Source organism: Cardiocondyla obscurior, linkage group LG25 (genome assembly GCF_019399895.1).
Source record: "Cardiocondyla obscurior isolate alpha-2009 linkage group LG25, Cobs3.1, whole genome shotgun sequence".
NCBI lineage: Eukaryota > Metazoa > Arthropoda > Insecta > Hymenoptera > Formicidae > Cardiocondyla > Cardiocondyla obscurior.
In genome coordinates, this window is record NC_091888.1 from 383,979 (window position 1) to 410,489 (window position 26,511).

The window sequence follows — 26,511 nt, forward strand, 5'->3', positions numbered from 1 at the left end:
ACGTTCTATCGGTGATCACCTGCAATCTATGATTATCGATGACGCACACATCATCCTCTTACATCTGTTACGATCTGTGACACGTGGTAAACTTACTTGCGTAACAGCTGTTTGCCTTTTTTTTTTTAATCTATGCCACCTTACGGTTAGAACAAGAATGAGCTCGGTCAAATTGTGCAGTCGGTATAAACAAATTTTATTAATTTTAGATAAATACTGTATAATATTTCGGAGTATTGTAAGATACTTTGTACGCTGAGAAAGAATTAATTAAAGCTTGAACAAATATTTTATAACAACAGTTTTGTAATAGTAGGAAATTCAGTTTTCGACTCTCGAAAGTCGTAACATAAAGGCCGCATTATACCACAGACTCCTGATTTTTCTCGTTCGGAGCAAAACTGCTTTATAATATGTGCTTAAGAAATAGGTTAGATTGATTGTGGTCGAAAACAGAGATTGTTGTGAAAGATGAACTGATAGTTTGCGTCGTTTGCGTTGTTAAAAACGAAAGGTGAAAAATTTTAATAAAAAGAAATGTCTCTTTTTCCTGCTTACTCGAACGATCAAAGTAAATCGGCAAGTTGCGATAATACAGGTAATTATTTTAGAATTTGATTACTTTTCGAGTAATTTATTGTTTTCTACATATAATATATTTTACAACATTTAATTTCAGATGATATTTCTAAAGAGTGGTTATCAAATTCAAGTTTTCAAACGCAAATTCCTAAAAAAGAGCTTCCAGATTTGTATTCCTCATCTGATGAATCTTTACATGAATCTTCACTTAATGTAGAAAAATTAGTCACACCTGAAAAAACCCCTCAAAATACAAAGGTAGATGTAAAACAGAGAGCCAACAAAGAGCAAAAAGTAGAAAGGAAGAAACATAAATGTGATAGTAAACGATATAAACCAGAATATGAGTTGGATGTTAAAGATTTATATTTTGAGGATAGGCATAGAGATAAAGGAAACAATAATATAAATACATTTTGCTCCAGAGTGAGACCATTTTATGATGTTAGTGCAAAATCTCTTGGTTATGTTAAGCATGAACAACTTAAGAAGGATTTAAGTCATAGATATTATACAAAAAATATTGATTCTGCAGAAGCAGTAAAGAAAAATGACATAATTATTAAAAAGACAAATGAGAAAACAGCTTTGATTAAGCAGGAAATTAAAGCAGATGAAAATACACTGTCTTGGTGCAAAAATTTGGAAGAGGAACAAAAATCTAAAACTCGAGAATATAATGAACAACTAACAGAAAATCCACATAATGTTGAACTTTGGCTACAATACATCGATTTTCAAGTACTTTTTTTAATAACATACATTTTTTAAATATTTTAATTATTAATAACATTATTATATTTAAATGCGTCATGTAAAGTTAAACTAATATTTTAATAAAAATGTTACAGGATATTCTGGCTCATTATCAAAGGCATCAATTAGCCAAAGATAATTATCGAACTACATTAATGAAAAAATTATCTATTGTTGAAAAAGCACTGGAGAAAAATACAGATTCTAAGGATTTATTAATATTAAAATTACGTTTTATGACAGAGTTAACACCATCTGATGAATTGTCAAATCAGTTGGAGGTATTAGTTAATAAAGATTCAGGGAATATCGTCCTATGGCAGCATTTTATTATGGTCACTCAAGGTTCAGTCGCGATGTGTACTGTACCACGAGTGTTGGAGTTATATTTTAAATGCTTCTGTGTTTTGAGACAACGCGCGAGAACAAATCCTTCCGTCTTCGATACACAATTGCTTTGTAAGTTTTTGCCTGAATTAATATTTCAATTTTATTAAATATTTTTTTCATTGAATTAATTTAATGTATTGTTTTATTTAGATATGCTATATCAATGCTTAATTTTTCTGAGACATACAGGATTATGGGAACAAATGTGGGAAACAATACGATTAAATCTAAATTTAAATCTGAACTTAAGCAGATCTAGTTTATCCTTTCAAGGATCAATAGATGAGAAGAAATTAAGTAAGTATAACATTGTAAATCACAATGAAGAAACTTAATAAAATAATGATAGTAATAATAAATATGTGATTTTTAGTTGGAATGGAAGAAATGATATTAATGTCCGGATTGCCATTAAATCAACTATGGCAAAGAACAGAGTCATTAAGAGAAAATTGTCATTGGATTAGCGTTAGTAGAGACGAGTTAGAATTGGTTGGAGATTCTAGAAGATTTATTTTACCCGAAGACGTAGCAGACTTTGTTCATCCAATTCTTTCTCGTAATTCAAATTTTCAAATGGCCATCTATTCTCTTTTGTGTTTGAAAGTACCACTTTTACCTTGCCGAGATTACTACATGAAAGTATGTAAAATAATTTTAAAGATCATAAAGCTTAAAAAAAATTAAAATTACACAATTACGAGCATAGAAATTATAAAAACATTTTTTATTTTGTAGGAATTGTCATTGAAAAACTTTCACTGGGGCATAGAATGTGTAGAAATGTTACTTCCATTCATGTATCCTATGGTAGGTGAAATGGCTGGTCACGATGAAAGAAAAGAATTATTGAAAGATGTTCTCGAAGGACGTTTAACGTCGGGTCCTCAATATCTAAAATTTCATCCGGCACAGGAACCATACCTAGAATTTATACGCAAGATATTTCATGCAATCGCAGAAAGTTTACCTTCGTTGCAACGGACAAGTATATATGTCTGGTGGTTGCGTTTAGAAAGATTATTGGTTTTCCTCAGCAAAGACGAACCTTTAAAACATGATAATAAGTAGGATTTATTTGTATTATTAAAATTAATTAGTTTTATTTCCGCATGCGAAATTAATAAAGTTTTTTTTTTATTACAGAGGAAAAAAATTGAGAGCAACATTAAAGGAATTTTTGAAAAAGAATGAAAATAGAAATAATTTGTATTTCTATAAGGAATATGCTTTAATAGAATTGGAGATGGGCCGATTCAGTAATTGCATGAACATTCTTGAGACTGCTATTCAGTCTCAAGGAACATGCCCATCTGCAATTATCGATGTTTACGAGAGAGCAGCACTTTTTAATGTATATAGAACGTTCATCGAAACCTTACTTGACATTAGAACATATAACGAGTCACATAGAAAATGGATATTAAAAGTCTTTAGTCAAATGGTATCTACTAAGACGGATGAAAATCAAGAATCATTGATTGAAACATATTTACATTCGAGTGTACAAGACTTTTTACAAGTTCCTCTCGATGAAAAGGAAAAAGATATTTTCTTTTTGTCGAATTTAGAATGTGACGCAATCGTATGTTATGCATATTTTCTGTATATCAAAGACAACGATATTCAACCTGTTGTCAATATATTAAAAGATTGTATCGACCATTCTAAGAACTATCCTTATTTACAGGTACTTACATTCTATAATATCTATAACATTCTATAAGCAAGTAAAAATTATTTTTAATATATAAACGTAAGTTAAAATAATTATATACAATTTTAAAATACTTTTAGGAAATGTTGTACGAAAGTCTAATTGCAATTCTACAATTGGATAACCATCGAACTCGGAACGTGCAAATCCCGTTGAAAGAGACTCTTAGTAAAGCTTTAAATCTATATCCAAATAACGTTTATGTTTTATCTGTATTTGCTGGTATAGAGGTAATACATTATATTTCATTAACATTATACATTAAAATAATTTCTATAACGCGATTTTAAATCTATAATAAAATTACAAAATAATTATTTCAGAGTGACCTACCGACTTGGAGATTTAGGAGTAGAAGCACTGAAATTGAGTTATGGCGAGCCATAGCGATGTGCTTGGCGGCACGTAGACGCATTAGTCTTCTAACTAAATTTAATCATTTTGATGCAGTAAATGCCGCGCTGAATAAACTATTATCATTTCATCAAACACTCTCAAAGTATAATAAAAATTAATTTTTACGAATCGCCAATTCTATTATAAATATAATTTGCACTTAATGTATCACATATATAACATAAAATTATTTTTAGGACACCATCGACTCGATATTGTCCATTGCTATGGAGACTAAATATGCTTCTTTTGCGCGAGCATAATTTATGTGAGAAAAAAGGGGAAGAAATTTATCACGAAAGCGTAACACAGTGCCCATGGGCAAGAAGTATTTATATAGACGCAGCTGAAGTAGCGCCTCAACTTCTCACGCAGATTCAGGATGTGATACGCGAAAAAGAATTGAGAATGCATGTCACACCTGAGGAATTAGATATTCTTCGTGGATAATAAATATATATTTTATAGACGTTTATAGAAAAAGAAAAAGAAAAAAAACCAAAACTGTACAATATGTTTCTTAATTAATATATCGATGTCTAATGTTATGTTGCAAAAATTTATTCGTGTATATATGTATAACGAACATAAACGTATAAGATGTAGATTTAAAATATCTTAGAATATAAAATGTATGTTATTTAACAAAATTTAATAAAGTAAGAACTGTACGGCAAAAATTTTAATAAAATACAAAATAACTTTGTATTATTTAAGATTAGTTCTCTTCGATATATATGTACATATAGATGAGAAATATGAGGATTTAAGTTCACTTAAAATACAAAATGTAAAATGGTTTTTATTGTTTATATCTTACATGATATTTTAGCATCTCTTGTTTCTTTAAATATAATTAAACTATACATTAGAACATCAATTATATTCTTTTTTTTTTTTTTCAAGTTATTCTCGCGAGACCAAGTGAATCAAACGAAATAATGTGCGACCAGTTGAATATAACTACAAAGTACTTAAAAATCTGAAACAGGTTAGTAAGATTTTGAATATCTATTACTAATATCAATAAAATCAATATTAAATGTTAAAAAAAAAAAAACTTGTACATTTCAAAATTGCCTAAGGTAAAGTTTAGGTTTGTGGAACACTCGTACGTATTCGGAGACCATGCATATCTTTGATTTCTTCTTTCAAAACCTGTAATAAAATTAATTAATCAAAACATAATATATTTGGTAATATATATAATATATTTACCTCGTTAATAATTCGATGCTGTTTTACAGTATTTAATCCTCTAAATTCTGGAGCTACAACATTTATGTCGAACATGGCACCGCATCCTCCTAAAAAACAATTGTCTTTATGTTAATTATTATTTATGTTATTATATATTTTACAAGAAACTTTTTTTTTTTTTTTTTTTTTTTTCTAAAAAGTGGAGTAAAATAATTCTCACCCGACACATCGGTTACTTCAATCAGTTGAGCTTGTGGAAACCTATTTCTCAAGACCGATATCATTTTTTCCTCGGCTTGCTTGCCCGCAAGCACACCGTTGGATCCATTCCACATCCGAGAGAGCAGCTGCAACAATTTCGTTTTATTCATCTTTCTTAATGCAGTCTTCTTTAGTCTCATTGCTTATCTATAGCACAAATATTGTTAAAAAAAAGAAAGTAAAGCTAAAATTAAAATTGTTTTCATTAATAAAAATGAACGTAAGCTGATTGAAATAAATCCAAGTCCAAGATATACGTGCTGTCGATTTACCGATACACTGCGTGAACCAGACGTAAACACACGTCGGAACATAGCTGAGCGTGTCCGTTTAATCTTGTTTGAAATCAGATCTTCTCAGATTTCACCATCAAGCGATCCAGAGGATATCAAGATGATCGCGAAATATCAACGGTGAATATCGCCGGTCGATTCGGACTAACCTTAACGTGCTCCAACGCGCGTGCGAACGTTAGAAGTTACGCTCGCGCTGATCAGCTGATCTCAGCTGATTTCACATTACGAGAGTCATGAAAGAATAATTATAAAACAAAGCTCGACGAAAATATTGCCGATGTGTTCGAAAGATCGAAGGTTGGAGAGTTTGTTCTTGTGCTTCATCTTACGCTTCTTTACTTTTTCGATTTATTAAATGAAAATAGACGATAATGCAAATTAAAATATTGAGTCATCATATCAATAATAAAACTAAATTTTGTTCTGACGATTTAGAGAAGCCATGTGAGTTTTACGAAATAGTAAAGTTGGATTTCGACATAAAGTGACGCGATAACAGTGTTGTATAATTTTTCACGCGACTATAATTGGTAAATTATAATTTTGAGGGAATCTACATATATTTTTGTGAGTAATAAAAAATTTTTTATTGGCGTTAGATTGACCGGATTGCATGAAATCGAGGAAATAATGTAATTTTAATTGTTAATAAACGAAAGAGAGAGAGAAAGAGAGAGTTCATTGACAAAAATTAAATCATCTGTGCAAAGATACACGCCCTCTGCTCAGTTTTCTTATCGCGATGTGAAATTAAGTCGGGCCATATGCGTTCCGGAGCTTTCACGCTCTCAACAATGCGGAGTTGAACGCAGATCGCATAAAGTCTGATTGAAACATATCTTCCTTGAATACGCTTGTTGTTTTAATAGTTTCTGTTCTGTTTTTTTTTTTTATAACGCAGTGCCTTTTTTTACTCATTCTGACCTCTGCCCTGTAAAGCATTCGTGAATCTCGTGTGTCGGAAGAAGGAGGAGCTTCTGGCACGAAACAAAGGATCATAATTCACAGTCGAGCATGGATCATCAAGCGGACGAGCCACTTTTTACCAATAATATCCTTTTATCAACAGAACCAAGCCCCTCAGAGGCGCGCAACAATGAAACCCGGAGAGGTAATGAGATGAATAATACTGAAAAATATTTGAAGCACTCATAGATAATTAAGACTTGTCGAAAAGATGCAACGCGAACTTGTGCTAACTTGATTAAGTGCATTAGTAAAATTAGTTAATAATGGAACGAAATAAAATGTCTTTTATGTTTTAGGTGCTGGAATTTTAGGGACAATTTTTCTAATTGTAAATACTACACTCGGGGCTGGGTTATTAAATTTCCCAGAAGCATTTGATAGAGCTGGTGGAGTAGGCACCTCTGTAGTAGCTCAATTTGGTTTTCTTATTTTAATCACAGCTGCATTGGTGATATTGGCCAGCTGTAGTAACAGTACGGGCACAGATACCATGCAGGATATGTTTGCTGGATTATGTGGATCCAAATCGTTCGCTTTCTGTGGAATTTGTGTAGCTATCTATAGTTTTGGCTGCTGCTTGACATTCCTGATAATTATTGGCGATCAGTTCGACAGAGTGTTTGCCACGTATTATGGTCTTGATTACTGTCACACATGGTAATTATAATTAAAAAAAAATAAAATAAAGTTTAACTCAGTAGATTTTTATTCAATAAAATTTTTTTTTTTTTTTAGGTATTTATCTCGACCATTTGTGACGGCTTTGACTAGCATTATATTTATATTGCCCTTATGCTTCTTCAAAAGACTAGATGGTCTAAGCTATGCAAGTTCTGTTGGTTGTATAACTATCGTATATGTCCTCTGGTTGATTATTTACAAAAGCTTCGATGTAAAGACCGATGCCGTGCCACCAATTAAAATCTGGCCAGATAATGGATATGAAGTTTTACAAATAATTCCTATTATTTGCTTCGCTTATCAGGTATACAAACTCTTAAATATGTTATCTACCAATTAAATATTTTTATCTTAAATGTTATATTATAATTAATACGTGTTTATGTAACAATAATTTTATTGCGATTTATATTTTTTAATCTTTATCACTTTGACATAAATTATTAACGATTTAAACAAATATGTATGTACAAGTATGGATATTTTACAGAGCCATATGACGGCAATACCGACTTATGCCTGTATGAAGGATCGTAATCTGTGTAAGTTCACGCTCTGCGCTGTTATTAGTATGCTGATTTGTTACGGCGCGTACAGCGTCGTCGGTTATTTCGGCTATGTCACGTTCGGTAGCGGCAAAGTCCCGAGCGACATCCTGCAAGGTTACACTGATAAAAGTGCCATAGTGACTGTAGCGATAATAGCAATTGCAGTCAAGAATTTCACCACTTATCCCATTGTACTGTACTGCGGCCGAGACGCGCTCCTCGGTATTTTCGACGCGAACCTCGATCAAATCGGCGTCCGTGTAATCGTCACTTTGATCTGGTTCGTTTTGTCGTTAGTCATTGCCATTTTAGTGCCAGACATTTCACCGGTCATCAACTTATTAGGATCACTATCTGCAATGTTCATTTTTGTACTGCCAGGTATCTGCCTTATGCAAAGTATGTTTCTCATAGAGCCAATAACGTATTTAAACAAGTACCGCTTGTTAATAGTCTTCGCGATCTTTCTGACTTCGTTCGGAGCCTTCATGTGCGGTGTCATATTTATGGAAGCTCTTGAAGATTTGCAGAAGTCACCGGTTAAACCACCACTAGTTACTGGTTTCAGACAACTGAGACAGAGTCTGTGTGTTTAATGCATTTCGTATTTGAGAAATTGTACAAATAATCTCATATGCAATTCAGTTCGAGTGACGGAAAGTTGATTTATAACATGGCCATACTGTATCCGAGATCTTTCATAATATTATATTAAAATGGAAAGGTATAGTTAAAACGTTAAAAAAAAGACTGATATATGTACAATTTTTACTAGTTTTATTGATAAATTTATTTGCGCATAAAATATTGCGTGAAGCCAACTTTTTTTAATACTCGACGTTTTTCATCGCTCTCAATATATGCGTAATAATATGTAAGTATATTATATTTGTAAATATAAATAAAAAAAGAAGAATTCTTTGTGATACTTTGTACAATCTTTCTGTTACTTTCAATTTATTCTAGTTTCTCACTCTTTTTTTTCTCTGTTTCTCCTCCACAAAAGAATTCTTTTTTATACAATAAAAATTATATGCGGCAGTTTTATTGACTTGATGCCCGACGCATATCACGAAACTTCAACAAATTTTTAACATATAACATATGCAATTTGCGAAATAACTTTCTTGTCACTGGATCAAGAAGTCGTTTTCGAAATTGGGAATTCGCTAGTAAAATCGTGCAATGTGTTCCCACTTAGATCTTCAACCTTATCTATGGTCGTTTTACAAAAGAAACATTCTCTGGTGTTGAGCAAATGGCGATCTATGCAAGTGCGACACGTTTGATGATTGCATGGTTTAAATATAGCAGTAATTGGAAACGCATAACAAATTGTACAAGCATTCTCATCGTCACTTATTAATTTGGTATCGGGTAATAACGTGTGACAAGTATCGAGATACGTTATCATCTGCTTTACGCGACTAATTTCATCCGTCGTTACATCTTCTTTATCTGTTGAAAAAAAAGTTGGAAAAATATTTATGACGTTTACAATACTGTCACATATAATTACAATAAAACTCGCAAGATACTTACAATTCAACAACGAGAATAGTTTTACATTTTTCGTTTTTGTATCTTTTAATTTGGTTTCGCCCAAAACAAAATGTAAAGAACTGATCTGAAAGCTCGGTTCTGTCAATAAACTTCGCGTAATTCTGGCCACTTCAACTGTCGAATTTGCTGATAACAAATAATGATACAGTCATTAAGGCTCATTTTATATATAGTTTTCTCACAAGTCTTGCAAGTTACCTGTAAAATCTTTCATCTCCTTCTCGAGAAGAGCCAACAGAATACCGATAACAGCGGCTAATATAGGAAAGTGGTCTATAGATTCTAAATCTGGTATTTCTAATAGCATCACGTGTTGAAAGCAATTTGTTTGCGAGCTCATTCTATTCAACACTTGACAGAGTAACTGAAATCAAAACGCGATTGTATAATCCGAAGAATCGATAGCAAAATAATATTCTTACTTACTTGACACAATCTGGCCAGTAGAATTTCGCTGGAAGACTGCGTGAGATCGTTAAAAACATCTCGGGCTACAGTGGAGATCATCTCTAATACTCGAAGCAATGAGATAGCCAGGTCAAAGCAAGTTGCGCAGATTTTCAATTGTCTTGACTCGATAAACACTCGCTCCGGTCTTGATGATACATTGTGAATTTCTTGCACCATACCGATAAACTCGGAAAATGCCCAATTAAGTTGATTCAACAACGAATTCAAAAATGGCTTGGTCACTTGTGGATTGCCCAACAAAACGTCTCTCACGTGCGCTTGATATATTATCGATGGACACGGTTCTGAAATGATACAGCAAATCATTAAGACTATTCGAATAAAACATCGATACATTTTACTTATCAAGTTAAACTTGCTAAATTTTTAAATAATTTATTAATAAAAACTAAATATTAATTTTAATAAAAAAAAATTTTTTATTAAAATATTTATTTAATATTTATTTTAATAAAATTTTTTTATTAAATATTTATTTTAATAAATAAAAAAAAAAAGAAAATAACATACTTATGAGCTGATAGACAGATTCCTGTTGTTTCGTGCCAATTTTTGAAAGATGCGGACTTTTTTCATATCGGAAGGCAAAACCGTTACCTTGCCAAAATCTGAGCAAAACCCAATTTGATTGAGCCCATGCTCTATTCTCGTACGGTTTCAACAGACTCGTTACAATTTTTATCCTGCTCTCGCGTGGAACATTCTCCAGTGCTTCCAGCATCAATGGATTCGACACGAAACCGGCGAGCGCGAGTATCAGTACGTCCTTAGAGTTGGCGTGTACTATGCGTGGATCGAGAAAGTGATCGCACAAAAATTCGGCGACGTTGCATAACATTGTTTGATAATCTGTGATATTCTCGATCGGCGCAGTAGGATGCATGTGGGCGCGCAAACTAACGCTCAGATCAGACAGTGTTTCCAGATAGAAATCAGGCACGAAGCTAAACATATTGCCCTGTTGACTGGCGGTTTGCAGAGTTAGCGTGATTACTTTTAGCAGCCAGGCCAACTGTGCTTGTTTCTCCTCCGAGTACACAGCGGCTCTGATCCACGCCATGTGTCTCGCTTGCTCAGACAGTTTTTTATTAAATATGTCCGTTGTACGGAGCAATTCTCTTTGTATCGCTTCTGCTTCGGAACACTTCCCCAGGATAATCTCTTGCTCGACATGCTCCAGTCTTGCCTTAGTATCGGCAATTGCGTTAACGTATGCGGACATACTGTCACGCAAACCGGCCACTTTAGCCAGCTGTTTTTTCGCTGCTACATGGTAGAATAAAATAATACCATCTAATAATTCCATTAATGAGATCGCTGGATCTGCAGCACCGTGACGTATTGGAGTTCTGTCTTCTCTAGTATGCGATAAAAATCCGAATCTCTCCAGTATCATAGAACTACCTTGGCTTGCCGGTGCCGCCGACGGATTGATATTAATTAAGCGTGGATAAACTGCCGCAGGTAATTCGACTAGTGGTCTCACGGCTGCACCAACAAAGGCAGCAGCGTAAGTGTTCGACGCTTCATTTGTTGCCGTTGCAGAACGTTGCTGTTGCTGCTGTTCCATAGCAACGATTACCTCATGATCCGGACCTAGGAGGCGTAGCAATTCGTTCCTGAATGTCTTGTTTAAGTGGGTTATTACGCCACCAAGTCTGTCGATTCCGGAGTAATTGATGGATGCATCGTAGAACGCCCTGCCCATTCCAATTTATAAGGAAATGCTATTACGTAAATTAAACGTCGCTCAATAATATTTGCGAATTACAATAATAATGATATACAAAACGGGTGCTTTATGTATTCGGAAAAAAAAAAAGAAAAGAAAAAAAAAACTGCAAATCTTCAAATAATAAACGCAAAAATAGAAAAGAAAAAAAAACTAGCAATGCAAGCGTTTAGATATTAATTAATAATATGTATATAAGCTTTGTGAGAAAAAAACAACTTGAATTGATTGAAAGTTTCTACGTTACTAAAGTAGAGAGTCGATTCTTCTCGCAAGTATGTGTCTGATAATTCTCGATAATGCTTTATCACCTGCAGGGTATATAAACAGGGCTTGTCCCAATTTCATTGTCCCATAAAATTCTGAATGCAACCAGAAGTCGGTGAAAGCAACATAATGTGATCGGCAGGGGTGTCTGCAGAATTGGTAAAATGTCTGCAGGTTGTCTGACTGAATACTTTGTAGTTACGCGAATAAATTACGTGTATAAGTTCCTGTATTTGGTCGGTTAAAGCATTTGTACTTACGCGATTGGATATTAAATTCTCCTGAACAAAACGTTTAAATTTTTTCAAAAAGATCGTCCTTGACGTCGGTCTCTTGGCTGTTCCATCAGTATTATCTAACAAAGTGACTAGTAACTCGACTTGTAAAGCTTCTACCTCTAAAAAATACGCAAAATGTTATTACTTCAAAGATAAAATACTTATAAATTATATAAGTTATTCATTTAGCAGATATAAAATAAATATCTTTATTAAATTATAAAATATTTATAAAATTAAAAAACAAAAAAATTATACCGGATATGGCAGCTTTGATGCGTTCACATGCGTACAAATAACTCGTTTTGTTTGCCTCAATTGACGGATCCAAGGGATTTGTCTCCCACCAAACTTTTTCTACCACATCCTTCAAACCGCCTTCGTCAAGTGGTTTTACGTGCACAAAATTAGCAAAACGCACACGATCGAATAATAAATGTTGTAGAAAATATTGTCGTGTGACGGTATGTTGGCAGATCTTTGTCAACAGCATCAGACTTTTACATTGATCCGGATATTCGAGTAATAAAGAAACATGTCGAAAGGCGGACAGTAAATGGAGCACTGTACTCTCTAAGCACATTTTGATTTCGTGCTCTTCTAAAAATGTCCACAATAAATCTAAACAAATAATCGATCGTGCATTGCTAATATTCGAAGAAGAAATTTTCGTTGTGGAGTCATCGGTGCTCAAATTGCAAAGTGTTTGCATGAATGGCACAAAAACCGTTTCAGTTATATAAGAAATAGTGAGCAACGGGCCAACATGCTTTAAGATAGATCTCGCTAGGCACATGAGGAATGCATGGACGCTCATAGTTTTATCTTTCAACAGCGCTTTTCCTTGGTCAACGTTTTTAGAGTATTCCAACAATTCAATCACTTGTGACAGCCATTGAAATAAAAGCATAGCTTGATGAAATTGCGCTAATGGAGGTGCTTGCAAAGGCTCGTAATCCTCTACGGGATATCTGAACGGTATGGAACCAAAGTTCGCCGTTAAATTTTCAGTGAAAGCAAGACTAACAGTAGGAAAATATGCGATTCCGGTGCCCATCAATATATTCTCGAATGCCCTGCCTAGATTCCTGCCATTCCTATAGAAATCTATCGTTCCATTGTCCATGTCCAGTGCACAGCCGATAATATCTCCTGTCAACCAAGCTTCGCCGTACTTATGAGTACTCACGTTCCATTTTCTTACGCGATTTCCATCATAAGCGTACGAATTTGGTGTGTCCCCTAAAAAATAAAATTTAAGTAAAATTTCAGCAAAATAAATCTATGAAACGTTTTTACAATAAATACTAATAGAAAAATGGTACTTGTTTTATATTATAAAAATGTTACAAATTAATTACTAACTTTTGTAGTGTTTTAACATACCAACGCCATATTGTTGATTAAATTTACACTGAGCAGTGCCCCATCCCACTTGCATTACCCCTTTGGATCCAAGCTGCACCTCATACATCCATTTTCCTTTGAACACTCCTGTATTAGCTCGCATTGTGCTAAAACTGCTCTGTGAGTTAACACTTAATCTGTCAGGGGAAATAATGCAGAGACCATGGTGCACAGATACATCAAATCTAACTAAGTGGGGACCTATACGGCCCTCTCTGTCGTCGTCAGAATTCCACGAATCGATATATAAGTTCAACAAGGACTTCTTGATGTGCTCGTTCACCCACGTTAAATTTTGAACTGATCTGAAATGTGACAGTAAACGATTACGAAAAGACATTACCTTATTATAAAATACAATGCAAAATAACATGATATTTATCACATGATTTTTTTTACGTGTAATAAACTGTTCTCCAACGTGCACTCGAGCTTTTCGAGGAGAAAGAAATTGAGATACAGCTGTGAGAGAGTTTTTCTTCGGAACGGCAGACGTTTTTTTTCTTACCTAGATTGTTCGAGCTGCTCGTCCTTAGGCTCACAAGCGGCGGTGTGCTCGACGGTGACGGGGTTCGTGTCGAACACCCTGCGCAAGATCTCATCCGCGTCCATCGCCGCTGTTCACCGGGAATTAACGTCGGGCAGGCAGGTGTCAGGCGGAGAGAGGCAGATTGATATGTGCATCGCCGATGAGAGCGACTTCGCGGCTTTCCTCGCGCGTCCGCTCGGCGTAGAGGTAGACGGAAGATAGCGACGAACGACGACGGGATAATCGATAGACGACGGTGGTTTCGGGTCTCACGCCAACACGTCCGTCGACGTCGCCATGTCAGCGCGCGACGGGCATGCACGACGACGAAATAATATCCACCACCCGGCAACTTCTCGTTATTGACAAGGAGAGCGGGATGAAGGAAGAGGGACCAAACCGGAGTACAACAGCGCGCGCTGCAACCGCTGGCCTTCACCGACGGTCCAAGAGAGAGGGGGGAAGAGATATCAGCTGATGCATCAGCCGATCGTGCTGTTAACGCGGTGAGATACGACGTTGACGAACGCTCTCGAAAAAACTCGTTATATCATTTCTATTATCATCTGGAAATGCAGATCAATATTGCATTAAGTATTAAAATATGTATGTTTTTTTTTTCAGATATATATTGGAGCAGGACAAGCAACAAGATGTAAAGATAGAGATTGAAATTGGTATGTCTTAAAGTTATTTAAAATAAAAATATATCGAGGTGCGATATTTCGTCTGATTAAACTTAAATCGCGACGTGTTACTGAAAAATAAATGACAGTGACTCCCATTACTATTTCGTGGCGGTCGACACCCATCAGTACCTAAAAAAAAAAAAAAAAAAAATTGAGTTGCTCCGGTTGCCTGAGTCTTCCGACAGTGCTGCTACTATTGCATACCGACGTGAGAGTGAATGAGTCATGAATTGAGAGATGAGAGATTGAGAGTCATGCGCGCCTGTAAGTTAGGTTATAATATACATGCAATAAGGGCCATTACACATGAAATGCTTATGCAGCTTATGCATTTCGTGTGGATAGTCCTGTCTTCGGCACACGATACGATTTTTCATACTAGATCGTATACGAAACGTATCTTCATTGTCTTACGATCGGTGATTCGATCGTGTAATTAATCAGGATACGTCTCGTATGCGATCCGGTATGAAAAATCATGTCGTGTGCTGTAGGCTATAAACATTACGTAATACAAGGTTCGTTCGCATTTCATGCTCCAGCATGCGTTTATTCGTTCAAACACATTCCAAGTCGCGAGTATGCGAATTAATAAAATTAATAAAAATATTAGAGAAAAGTAAATTTCAAAAAATGCAATTAATTATTCTTTAATCAGAATAAATTATTCGACTCTCTACATTTTTCTATGCATGACTCTGATTGGAGGATTTCTTTATGGTTTATGTATACGTGTTCCGTAAATTCGTGTGTGAAGGCCTTTTCTCTACTAATTATCATTTCGCGCGATCCGTTCCGCACTCGCAGAGTGCAGAAAGAGGCTGCTAGTTCGATGCGCGGAACGGACCCAGCAACAACAGATCGTTGAACTCGATGTGACTGCGCGTTTCAAGAGACGTTTTAACGTCTGTGAGTTGTCGATACGCGGATATTCTCTCTTTCCAGGGAGTAAATGGTTTCGCACGAATCTGATAAACGCCATACAAATAATATGCAAAATATATATCTATCATATCTTGCGACATAAAGTAAGCGAGGCTATCTTCAGGGCTGTGTGCGAAGGAAGGACGTAAAATTCCAAAGGTAGACAGAATGTGAAAAACGAGATTAAAGTTTATTCCCGTCGGCGTAAATGCATATGAGATTCGGAACAAAATTAAAAGTAAATTGATCGTTACCATGCATTCATAGAAATGCGATAGATGTGTCTTAATTGACCAATGAGGGAAGGAACCGATCGAAGCTCCTCGCGCGTCGCCCGTAGGTTTCCAGTAGTTACGGCTTTGCACGCCACATAAGTGATTTGACCAGCGTCGTTCGGAGAGGGGCGGAAGTGACGCGCGTCGCTTCGTTACGTTTACATTCTGTTCCCAACGTCGCGTTGTGCGGAGCCATTACCCTCGTCCGCGCTAAAGCATCGTGCCATATTCCCACTCGCGCCCTGAAATTGACCGCGTTCTCGTAGTTTTAAGTGAAATATTATGAGAGTGAAGACCGAAATGGACGACGACGAAAAGGGGTGAGTAGAATCCGGGACCCGGTGTCCGCGGGCGGCACGCGCCCCCCGCGCCCGTCCTTCACGCTCCCGTATTCGGCGGGGCCATCATCGTCACCGCCGCCGCCGCCACTTCTGATCGTCCGCTGCTCGCGATTCGCGGCCCGCGATAGTATGCACGATCCGTCTCTGGAATCTTTCGCGTCGTCGCGTTCTCGAATTTTGTCTCGTGGCAACGTGGAACGTCGTAGCCGATGGAAGGTGGGCTCGTATTCACTACCAGTTCTCTCTTGGTTTTTTTCCTTTTTGGCGGCGGCGTCGGCGGAGGCGGTGGCGACAACGAGACGCGCGATTTTCGTTACGCTGCGCAGCTCGCCGGTCGAGCCGCCGCACGTTTGCGCTGTCTGGCATCGCGACCCTCGGGATTCGCACGAAAATTCGCACTCACCCTCTCTCGCCCCGCCGCATTCCGCGCCGCCGTTCCGTCGCCCGCGCATTCTTTTATAGCAGCGCACGCGAGAGCGTTCGGCGTCCTCGAGTGACGACCGCTGGGTTTCTCTATTTTTACGCTCCAATTCCCAACCGGAGGCTGGAGGACTTCGGCACCTCCGTGGCCGAGAGTGCGTGAGATAACGAGAACGTGCCGTCGCGCGGGATGCAAACGATAAATCGGTATGGCGCGCGTGAGTTTTTGAAACGACGGGGGACGGAGGGGAACGGTGGCGTCGCGGATATCAATTGATTTCGATATTCGCGAGCGTCGTCGGCACCGCCGGCTGCCGGCATATTTATGTTCCATATGACTCAGCGCGTTTTATCTTTTTGGAGTAGCCGGTTTCTCGAAACCCAAACGCTCGAAAATGCTCGAACGCAATTTCCTCTTGCGCGTTCCTTCTTGACCACGTTACAATGCGATGTTAATTGAAATATTAACACACAATATGCTTGAGGAGATCAACTTTAGTATATATTGTTGCGAATTAATAATGCTTTAAATATTGTTAAAAAATAATTTTGCATAATCTTTTTTTACCTTAAATAAAAAAAAAAAAATTTTTTATATTTATATGGTAATAAAAATTAAATGGGTCAAAGAATTCGTGTGACTCATATTTTAAGAACGTCACCAAGTATTTTTCTTGTTGAGATAATTCAAGTAAATTTAAAACTTATCACAGGTGACATATACTATTGCATGAGTAAATTTATTATAGGTCAACGACTTTGAACAGATATTTTATCTTATTTTTTTTCAGAAAATTGTTCGTTGGTGGGTTATCATGGGAGACAACCCAAGAAAATCTCCAACGTTACTTCGGCCGTTATGGAGAAGTTATCGATTGCGTCGTTATGAAAAACAGTGAATCTGGACGCAGTCGTGGATTTGGATTTGTAACATTCAGCGATCCTGCTAATGTTTCTTTGGTCCTTCAGAATGGTCCTCATCAACTTGACGGACGTACGGTATGTATTCTAATTTTTACCTTAAATAAGGTAAAATTATATTTCTAAAATAATAATTATTGTAAATATTAAAAATTATACTTTATAACACACATAGATTGTATGAAATTTTTATTATTAATGCCTCGTATTACAGATTGATCCAAAACCATGTAATCCACGTACTCTTCAAAAACCGAAACGTAGTGGTGGTTTCCCGAAAGTCTTTCTTGGTGGCTTGCCAAGTAATGTAACCGAGACGGACTTAAGATCCTATTTTACTCGCTTTGGTAAAGTCATGGAAGTAGTCATAATGTATGACCAGGAGAAAAAGAAATCGAGAGGTGAGTACAAGTTGTCTTTTATCAAGACAATACTTACTGACACATTCGATAGTTTTCACCACATTTTTGTAAGATATTTTTATTAACTTTGAAAATATTTTATTATTATTTTTCATTTTATTAAGAGAGAAATTATACTTTTGACTAAGTTTAAAAAAATATACTCTTAATATGTTACAATTTAAAACGTGATTTTAATAAAATAAATTTAACACGTCGTGAAAACTATTGAATAATGCATTGAAACAGTAGGAAATACATATTTTTATTACTATGGTGATTGGAGCTACAGTCAGAACTCTTGAGAAACAATTTTACAATATATTATAAATATAGAACGTTATAATTATAAATAAAAAAAAATTTAATATTTGATTAATATTTAAAATATTTTATTAAAAGCAAACGCGTTTGGGTAAAAACATTCTGACTTTAGCACATGCCCTATTAATTTATAATAAAAATTGATATAAGATTAATAAAAATCAATAATTTTTATATTGGTAATTTATATTTTAGTACAGTTTATATTAATTGTTGTAAGATCTTAAATAATTATCTATTTAAATTTATCTAATATTGCGCAATTATTATGATATCTGATTTATCTCTTGTAATAATACATTTTGGTTTTTCCGTTATTACGCTATATACATTGCGATGTTTTACATTAAATTAAATACATTTATTTATAAATAATGCGTTTTGGCTAAGTTTTATTAAGTATAAGACTTTACACAAATTATGCTATTGTAAATCATACTACATAGCTTAAGTTTGCTATGTAATTAGAAGAAAATCTTACATTTTTTCATTAGATATTAGAATTTAATCGAATGACTCATTTATGTAATTTTTTATCCATAATGTATTTTCTATTTATAATTATTAATTCTATTTATATTAAAATGATACAAAAATTATTTTGTAAAACAAATAACGCTTAACGTTTGTCATTTTGAAAAAGGGTTGTAAATTATAATAATACTAAACTAAGAAATGATTGAATACTTTGGAAATTATTAGTTATGCATTTTTGCTATGCTTATAAATCAAGTTGTACTTTTTAACTTAACAAGTTTAATTAGATAAAAGCATTTTTTGATTTTAAAATATTTTCCGATTATTTGATGGCTGTATTCAAGAAGCCAGTATTTTAAGTCTTTATATTTCTATTTTCTTTTGTTAAAAGAAAATATCTTACTTTTGTTTGAAAGCTTCTTAAAGTCAGCCATCATTAAAATTAGAAAAGAAAAACAAGTTATTTCTTAATAATGTTTGTCCTATCTGTATTATAAGGTATTGTAATCTCAACTGCATACTTTATACATCGTACACGGAACATATAAAATACATATAGAAATACAGATAGATATGTTTACTAAATCTAATATAAAAATGTTAAGAATCTCATTATCAAAATAATTATCATTATTTACAATTGTTTGTTAAAACTTTTAGAAATACGACTTAGTTAAATTTAAACGTGACATTTATTATATATTACTTTATATTACACACAGATTATCATAATATGGCAATTATATCACGAATTATTGACTTTACATTGCGCAATATAAAGAGCGGTTATTTTATTAATTCAATAATATAAATTACATCTTCTATTGTCTTTAATAAGTATCACTGTAAGACTGAATGCTGTAAGTTGTTTTATTTTTTCTTTTTCGAGATTTTAGTTCTGCAAATTTGACGCATTGTATTGTAAAATTTGTTCTTTCGTATTATTGTGACAAGCATTTTTTGATTGTACTCTCTCACGTTTGGACGACAGGATTCGGCTTTCTCAGCTTTGAGGATGAAGAAGCAGTGGACAGATGTGTTGCAGAACATTTTGTCAACCTAAATGGAAAGCAGGTATAGCACATCAATACCATCATCATATAACTAAACTGTGTGATTTTATGCAATAGCTAGAAAGAAAAATATATATGTATTAATATTGTTTCCCCCTTGAGGTTATTAATATTATGTAAGAATTTCATATAGTCACATATATTATTTATTAATACGAACGAATTACTGTATATACAAACTATACATAGAATTGAATTAATTTTACAATTTGAATAGTATTAAGTATGATAAATATTTTTAAATATTTATTATATAAGTATTATAAAATTAAAATTAATTTACAATATAAGTTCAATTAATGATTTTATTTTATAATTAGAGTTAAATATTTTTATATAAGGTACAACAAGCGTTAGAGCAGAGTGTAAAATTAACATTAGTCATTTGTTAGTTTAAAATATACATTAATTTATAAAAATAATTTTAGATGATGGTAATATAAATTTCTATAGTTTTTTTTTTTCAAAAATTTAATAATTGGTTATATAAATCTAAAACTTTATTATTTTGAGTAAAAAAAATAAAATTTGTAATATATTTGTACGGTATGTTTTTTCAGGTTGAGATTAAAAGGGCAGAACCGCGAGACTCGTCGAGCAAGATGAATGATAGTCATCAGGGTCAATGGGGCCCACCTCAACAGGGTGGCCCACCGATGGGAATGGCCGGAAATATGGGGCCTATGGGTGGACCGAATGGACAAATGGGTGGCCCCATGATGGGGGGACCTATGGGTCCGCCTGGTAATATGATGCAACAATATCAGGGATGGGGTACAAGTCCGCAAACCGGCGGATATGCGGGATACAGCACTCAGTATAATGCCCAAGGCTGGGGTGCACCACCAGGACCGCCACAGCAACAGCAAATCCCACCGCCGCCTCCGCATCAATGGGGTAGCAGTTATAATGTTCAACCTGCTGCAGCTACCCAAGGTTACGGAAGCTATGGTGAGTTCGGATTTCATTCCGATAAACCACGCACTTCTCCTTTTTTGTTTGGTAGCAAATATTAATCGAGGTCTTAATTCAATTGATCGTTATTTAATATGAAATAGTTTTAATGCAATTCAATTTTGGTTGATATTGGTGATAACTTATTACCCAACATAAAGAAACTTTAGAAAAGTTTGATATTTTACATATAAAAGAAATGTTTTCTCCAATTAATTTCTGGTTACATTATTGTAAAATGTTAAAAATTGAGCAGTTAACAAAGCTAGAAGAGCTAGGAATATTTATCTGAGCAATAGAAATTGACAACATTATTGAGTAATTACTTGCACAGGGTACATGATGGTGAACGACGTTGATACAAATACTGAATAAAGAAATAAAATTTACGAAAATATTATTAACATTTGCATGTAATTAAACCTCCATGCATTGGAAAATATTTAATTTGAACAATTTTGATCAAATTGTTAAAATTTCACTGAATATCAACTTCGTTTATACCATATTTTAGGTAGCGATAAAATTTTACTTAAATAAATATGACTTCGATCCTGTTCCTATCCTCTTCCATCCTGCTTAAAAGTTTATAAGCATTTGATGAAAAAAAGATAAGAACATGAGAAATTTAGAAATTATGATATAATACGATCGACTTTTACGATGCCCCCTGGAGGTTTTCAGAAAGAATTTAGAAAAGTAACATAAAAGATTCTTTTGGTATTAAAGAAAAGAAAAATAATAAAACACGAAGTAATTATGTCAGTCCAAACTTATGTGCTCTATTTATTACTGTTATATAAAAAGTAAATGATGTGTAATGTATCTTCAACGTAACTTCAAAAGAAAGTCTTTATTAATTTTTAAATTTTATTCTTATAAATTTTAAAATTAATTTTTTAAATATAATTGTTTTGTCATTTTTTATTATTTGATGTTTGATATAATATTAACAAATGCCTTATATAAATTTTATATATACATACTTTAACGCGTGGCTTGGATTGACATAATATGTATCTTAAATACATATTTAAAATATTGAACCTCATAATCTTATCTATAAATATATATGCTTGATTCTCTTCAATTTTAATTTTTTTTTTCACATCTTGCATCAAAATTTACTTAAATCTTTACTTAAACTCTGATTTTACACTAAAACGATATTCGTACTCCTTTTATCTATAACACTACACTATCTTAAAGCACCAATTGCTATGTTAAAAATAGTGAGCTATCTCTAATATGCTTAGAGATAAGAAGTATTAACATTGGGTATGATAACATGCTTACATTTCATGATAATAAATATTCATGTATTAGAAAATAAAGAAGCTACCTCTACTGTTCTAATCTATATTACGACATTGTCTATACACATTGTATAATAATATTTTCTGCAAGTTTAACTTTAACATATAATTACAATCATCGCCTATCTATCGCTTTATTTTTGTTCTTTCTTTTCCTTTTTTTTTTATTTTTATTTTTTTTTCACGCTACTCATTAAGAGAACCAAGCATGAACATTCAAGTTGCTAAAGAGGCATTCTGGGGTAACGTTGAAAGAGCAGAGATATCTTTTATTTGTAACAAATTAGAGAAAAGCAATAGTAATATAAATTAAACAGAGTGGTAAGAAAAATGAGGTGAGCTGTGATATGCGGTCGGTGACACGTATTTTGTGTGGTTGATGATCGCAGGTGGGCCGGCGGCGGCCGCTTCAGGGGGCTACGGGCCCACGGCGGGTACTGGCGGGGCTGCGGGAGGCGGGCCTGGGGGCTCTTGGAGCTCCTGGAACATGCCACAGAATGGGCCTCCTCCTGGGACCCAGCCCCCACCTCAGCCCCCTCAGCCCAACTCCTCGCAGCCCAACTCCAACTCGAACCCCTCTGGCCCGCAGGGTGAGTTTTCAAGCTCAAGTCAAGCAAACTTTCCTCTTTCCACCCTTTGGCATCGCAATTAGTTCCATTTTTACCTAATTCTGCGCCTAGCTACAGTCATGTAATTTTTTGTACCAGCCTAATTTTATTTATGTCTAGTGGTCGCAAGAATTAACTTTTTGAGTAAGGAGCACTTAGCAGCTGAACATCTATGGATATACTTGCTCGTCGTGATAGTACCAGTCGTGATTGGAATATACATATCTATAACACTATATAAATCATATAATTTTTATTTGCCTAACATACTTATGGATCCATAGCCATTCTGATGACTTGCTCATTGCATATTACAATCAATCACAAATTGAATACAGATTTTTAGATAACGCTAATGTTTTTTATTGAACATATAGACAAATCCATAAAAAACACATATACACATTACATTGTTTATATACATATATAGTTTATGGTGCTCAAAGAGTTGATGCTTCTAATATATAAAATGTTCGTCATTTTCTTTTTTACTTTTAATTACTTCCTCCAAATCTCATAACTGATTTTCTTAACTGCGATATCTTATTTGATAGATATGTATATTAACAATTGAATAAGTGATGGCAAAACAAATATGCTTATGGTGTTTGATTTTGTAACATTGTTTTAACGTCTTCATCATTTTTCATTGTACAGTAACTTCATTTTTGGCAAGAATTGGAGCAAACCTAAATTTTTTTTGTAATATTTTATACTTCGCATGTATAACAATAATTTTTTTTAATAAAAAAATTTTATTAATACAGTATATTTGAGTTTTTAATAATCAGTACGCTGAAAATTTAATACGTTTTATAAATTACATGTCAGTTATCACGATAGAGATTGAAGGAAGTAGAGTTTTTAATAATCAGTACGCTGAAAATTTAATATGTCTTATAAATCACATGTCAGTTATCACGATAGAGATTGAAGGAAGTACAGTAAAATTTGTGTTGCGTCATAATTACAACGAGTGTATAGGGCTCAGAAATCACCCTGTTTTATTTGAAATCTAATTTCATTATTCAAAGGATTATAAATTTTTATGTATGTACGTATGTGTGTGCACACGCGCATATATATATGTCTATATTTTTCATATACACAACACGTGTAAATTATATATGTACGTGCGTGCAAACACACAAACTTACATATGCAAAAATAGAAGAAAAAAAAATTTGATTTTAGCTTTTGCTAAGTTGAGTGGAGATAGTAAAAAAATTGCCATATGTGCTTGTGGTATATTCATTCTTTGGATCTAAATAACGCTTTCTGTACGCTTGACGCACTGCCGCTCACCCAGCTTTTCTATTCCTATCATAACTGCTTTGTTATTTTATATTTTATCCGCTAAATGTTATAGATCACGCCCCGAGTATCAGAAATGGTAATTTCTGAATCCTAATGTTAAATAACATTTTTCTTTCTTTTAATATAAATGTCCTGATCTATCCCAAAATCATTTCCTTCGTAAATCTTTATTACATTTTGATATTCTGTCTTCTGAACACGCCTTTTACGCTTAGATTCTTTTTACGTGTAGAATTCAACTCAAAAAGCATGTACCCTGCCAGTACCCATTTATCAAGTAATTTAACTATATTTGTAACTGAAAATTATACATGCATATTAATGTGCATATGTGTATTTGTTTATACACATACGCATACAGCGTATATTTTTATACATATACATATATTATAGATTTAGAATACAGTCTCAAAAGATATTCCAAGATTCGAGAGCATGTTACAATTTATAATTTATAAAACAAAAATAATTACTTTACAAATATCGAAAGTTAAAGAAAATTGAAGCCCTGTTATTTATGATACAGGATAATATCCTGTATTTTTTTTTTCCTATTTCCTTTTATCGCCTGTTATCTAACTAATAACGAATTAATGTCTTCTGTTGATATTATACATAAATTTATTGCATACAATATCTTTTATATCCTTTTTTTTGTGTAAAAATGTCTGTTTTGTGCTTTATATTGTTAATTTATATAGTATGCACTTAATTATAATTGTAATGAAATCTGTAATTGATATGACTTCTCATAAAAATGTGGGTTATTTGTATATGTGAATATTTCGTATAATATTTTTTTTTAAAGTCATTTTGCAATTTATAATTGATAATGAAATTAATATAAATCTATTGCAAAAATTAGAATTCTTACGTGATAAATATAAATTATTTCAGATGCTTGTTCACGCATTAATTATTGTGCTATATGATAAAAAAATAGTTATTTGATACTAAATGCATGATTATAGGAGTCTATAGGTCTCGAGTGTATATTAGAAACTATTATAAAACGTATGCTTTTTTCACATGATTTATATATTTTATAAATTGCTTAGAACTAGTCATACATACACAAATATAGGCAACGCAGTTGTTTGATAACTGTAAAAAGAAATTCTAAAGTATTTTTCACGTAGTGTTCTTTGGTAATATAGTTCCTGTACATGTTATAAATAAGTCAAAGTAGCAGCATAAAATATTTGTATTTTTATTTAAATATCTTTTTGACTGACAATAGTACGCAAGGAGTTTAAACGTTTTAAAGAAAGTAGTGTTATCCGTGAATATCGTAAATTATTAATTAAGGTTTAATAATCACTTAAGCACATAGTATGTTTAACTGTACTTGTTTTATATTTTCTTAACAATTTATTAAAATTGAATGAGTCTGATGATTTAGTATTACGTGCTAATGTTACAGGTGACATGTATTCACGGCAAAATACTGGTTCAGGTGCGCCAGGATCTAGTAGCAGCTCGGCCAAGACTCCAGATTACACTGGGTACTCTGCGTACAGTAATTATGCTGATACTTCTTATCCTCAGCGTTCGTATCAAGGAGGGGAAAATAGTCAAGGTGGGTATGCCGCCAGCGCTCCTAAACCCGGCCAGCAAGGCTTTGATTTCAAAGAGTGGCCCACCTCATGACCATTTTAATTAACTCGAGTTGGAGAGATGCGCTGAATGGCTTGGCCTTGCTCGTGGGTTATTTCTTTATATTCAGAATAAATTCAAACTATATGTCGGTCGCGAAATCTGCACTATGACACGAGACATTCCTTATCGACTTGCGTTCCTTATTTTAAGAATGCCATTTAAAGAATGATATTTGTCGTTTATGAAATTCGGCACTGTGTTTCTTAGCAGAAACTACAAGTTAAAGTAATGATTTATTGTACAGTAAAATAATCTAAAAAAAAAAAAAAAATCGCTAACATTTGTAAGTAAAATTTATAACAGAAAATGGAGTGTCTCTTGTTATATCAGTATGTTCGCGGGCGATCAAATTATCAAATATCTTTTTTTTGTTTTCACAATATCGGAACACATTTTAAAGTTTGGCCAACAAAAATTTTAAAGAAGACGTTTAGGCTTTGGTATTAGATATTGATTTTTTTTTTTTTTCCATTGATTGCTCGCGAAATTGGCCCATGATCTTTTTCAATAAGGAATATAAATTAAATATTATAAGTGTTAAGTAAAGTAAACCATTCAACAATGTTATGATGCATACCCATGATGCAAGTGAAGTTTGTATAGCACTGGGATAGACGAAAGGAAGCGCAGTATCAAATTGTAAAGGTATGTAATGGGTTTAAAAGAGATTCTAAGAAAAAGATTTTAAAGCGTGCAAACAGGAACGAGCGTAAAGAATCAAGAATTAATTTAATCGTTAATGGCATTTATTACGGAGGTGAATGAGTTT

General features: G+C 33.9%; 5 protein-coding genes across 15 annotated transcripts in view; 3 read left to right on the top strand and 2 right to left on the bottom strand.

Annotated features, from left to right (window-relative positions):
• The first annotated feature begins 85 nt into the window (after window positions 1-85).
• On the top strand, window positions 86-4,521 carry LOC139111837 (nuclear exosome regulator NRDE2). Its single transcript, XM_070672380.1, has 10 exons — window positions 86-598; window positions 680-1,323; window positions 1,434-1,797; window positions 1,879-2,025; window positions 2,102-2,370; window positions 2,467-2,795; window positions 2,875-3,418; window positions 3,526-3,675; window positions 3,769-3,944; window positions 4,039-4,521. Exons 1-10 carry the CDS (start codon window positions 538-540, stop codon window positions 4,289-4,291), a joined length of 2,937 nt encoding a protein of 978 aa, XP_070528481.1. The 5' UTR covers window positions 86-537; the 3' UTR covers window positions 4,292-4,521.
• A 102-nt stretch (window positions 4,522-4,623) lies between these two features.
• LOC139111847 (bolA-like protein 3) lies at window positions 4,624-5,761 on the bottom strand. Of its 2 annotated transcripts, none has more exons than XM_070672401.1 (4): window positions 5,575-5,761; window positions 5,262-5,388; window positions 5,060-5,148; window positions 4,624-4,999 (listed from the first exon to the last, which is right to left on the bottom strand). In XM_070672401.1, exons 1-4 carry the CDS (start codon window positions 5,614-5,616, stop codon window positions 4,934-4,936), a joined length of 324 nt encoding a protein of 107 aa, XP_070528502.1. In that variant the 5' UTR covers window positions 5,617-5,761; the 3' UTR covers window positions 4,624-4,933. The 2 variants fall into 2 exon arrangements, with proteins under 2 accessions (XP_070528502.1, XP_070528501.1); XM_070672400.1 differs by having other exon boundaries at window positions 5,262-5,449; window positions 5,575-5,746.
• A 52-nt stretch (window positions 5,762-5,813) lies between these two features.
• Window positions 5,814-8,722, top strand: LOC139111842 (sodium-coupled neutral amino acid transporter 7). 4 transcript variants are annotated; one of them, XM_070672393.1, is made up of 5 exons: window positions 5,814-5,895; window positions 6,500-6,709; window positions 6,864-7,224; window positions 7,303-7,552; window positions 7,739-8,722. In XM_070672393.1, exons 2-5 carry the CDS (start codon window positions 6,613-6,615, stop codon window positions 8,390-8,392), a joined length of 1,362 nt encoding a protein of 453 aa, XP_070528494.1. In that variant the 5' UTR covers window positions 5,814-5,895; window positions 6,500-6,612; the 3' UTR covers window positions 8,393-8,722. The 4 variants fall into 4 exon arrangements, with proteins under 4 accessions (XP_070528494.1, XP_070528496.1, XP_070528493.1 ...); XM_070672395.1 differs by having other exon boundaries at window positions 5,826-5,895; window positions 6,538-6,709; XM_070672392.1 differs by lacking the exon at window positions 5,814-5,895 and adding an exon at window positions 5,906-6,165.
• Window positions 8,553-14,377, bottom strand: LOC139111836 (E3 ubiquitin-protein ligase RNF123). Of its 2 annotated transcripts, none has more exons than XM_070672377.1 (10): window positions 14,023-14,377; window positions 13,494-13,819; window positions 12,366-13,349; window positions 12,090-12,226; window positions 11,874-12,019; window positions 10,341-11,530; window positions 9,786-10,114; window positions 9,558-9,723; window positions 9,339-9,485; window positions 8,553-9,254 (listed from the first exon to the last, which is right to left on the bottom strand). In XM_070672377.1, the coding sequence occupies exons 1-10, from the start codon at window positions 14,124-14,126 to the stop codon at window positions 8,935-8,937; spliced, it is 3,849 nt and encodes a 1,282-aa protein (XP_070528478.1). In that variant the 5' UTR covers window positions 14,127-14,377; the 3' UTR covers window positions 8,553-8,934. The 2 variants fall into 2 exon arrangements, with proteins under 2 accessions (XP_070528478.1, XP_070528480.1); XM_070672379.1 differs by having other exon boundaries at window positions 11,874-11,977; window positions 14,023-14,374.
• Window positions 14,378-14,417: 40 nt separating this feature from the next.
• The window catches only part of Hrb27c (Heterogeneous nuclear ribonucleoprotein at 27C), a 35,292-nt gene continuing 23,198 nt past the window's right edge, over window positions 14,418-26,511 (top strand). For 3 of the 6 annotated variants that reach the window (XM_070672388.1, XM_070672387.1, XM_070672386.1), the window contains exons 1-7: window positions 16,079-16,251; window positions 17,484-17,691; window positions 17,828-18,014; window positions 19,807-19,889; window positions 20,449-20,839; window positions 22,548-22,748; window positions 25,507-25,662. In XM_070672388.1, the coding sequence (XP_070528489.1) occupies window positions 16,214-16,251; window positions 17,484-17,691; window positions 17,828-18,014; window positions 19,807-19,889; window positions 20,449-20,839; window positions 22,548-22,748; window positions 25,507-25,662 (1,264 nt within the window). In that variant the 5' untranslated portion in view covers window positions 16,079-16,213. Of the gene's footprint in view, window positions 14,550-14,667; window positions 14,721-16,077; window positions 16,252-17,483; window positions 17,692-17,827; window positions 18,015-19,806; window positions 19,890-20,448; window positions 20,840-22,547; window positions 22,749-22,886; window positions 23,536-25,506; window positions 25,663-26,511 lie in introns of those variants that run through there. The other 3 variants (XM_070672389.1, XM_070672390.1, XM_070672391.1) reach the window with 3 other exon arrangements.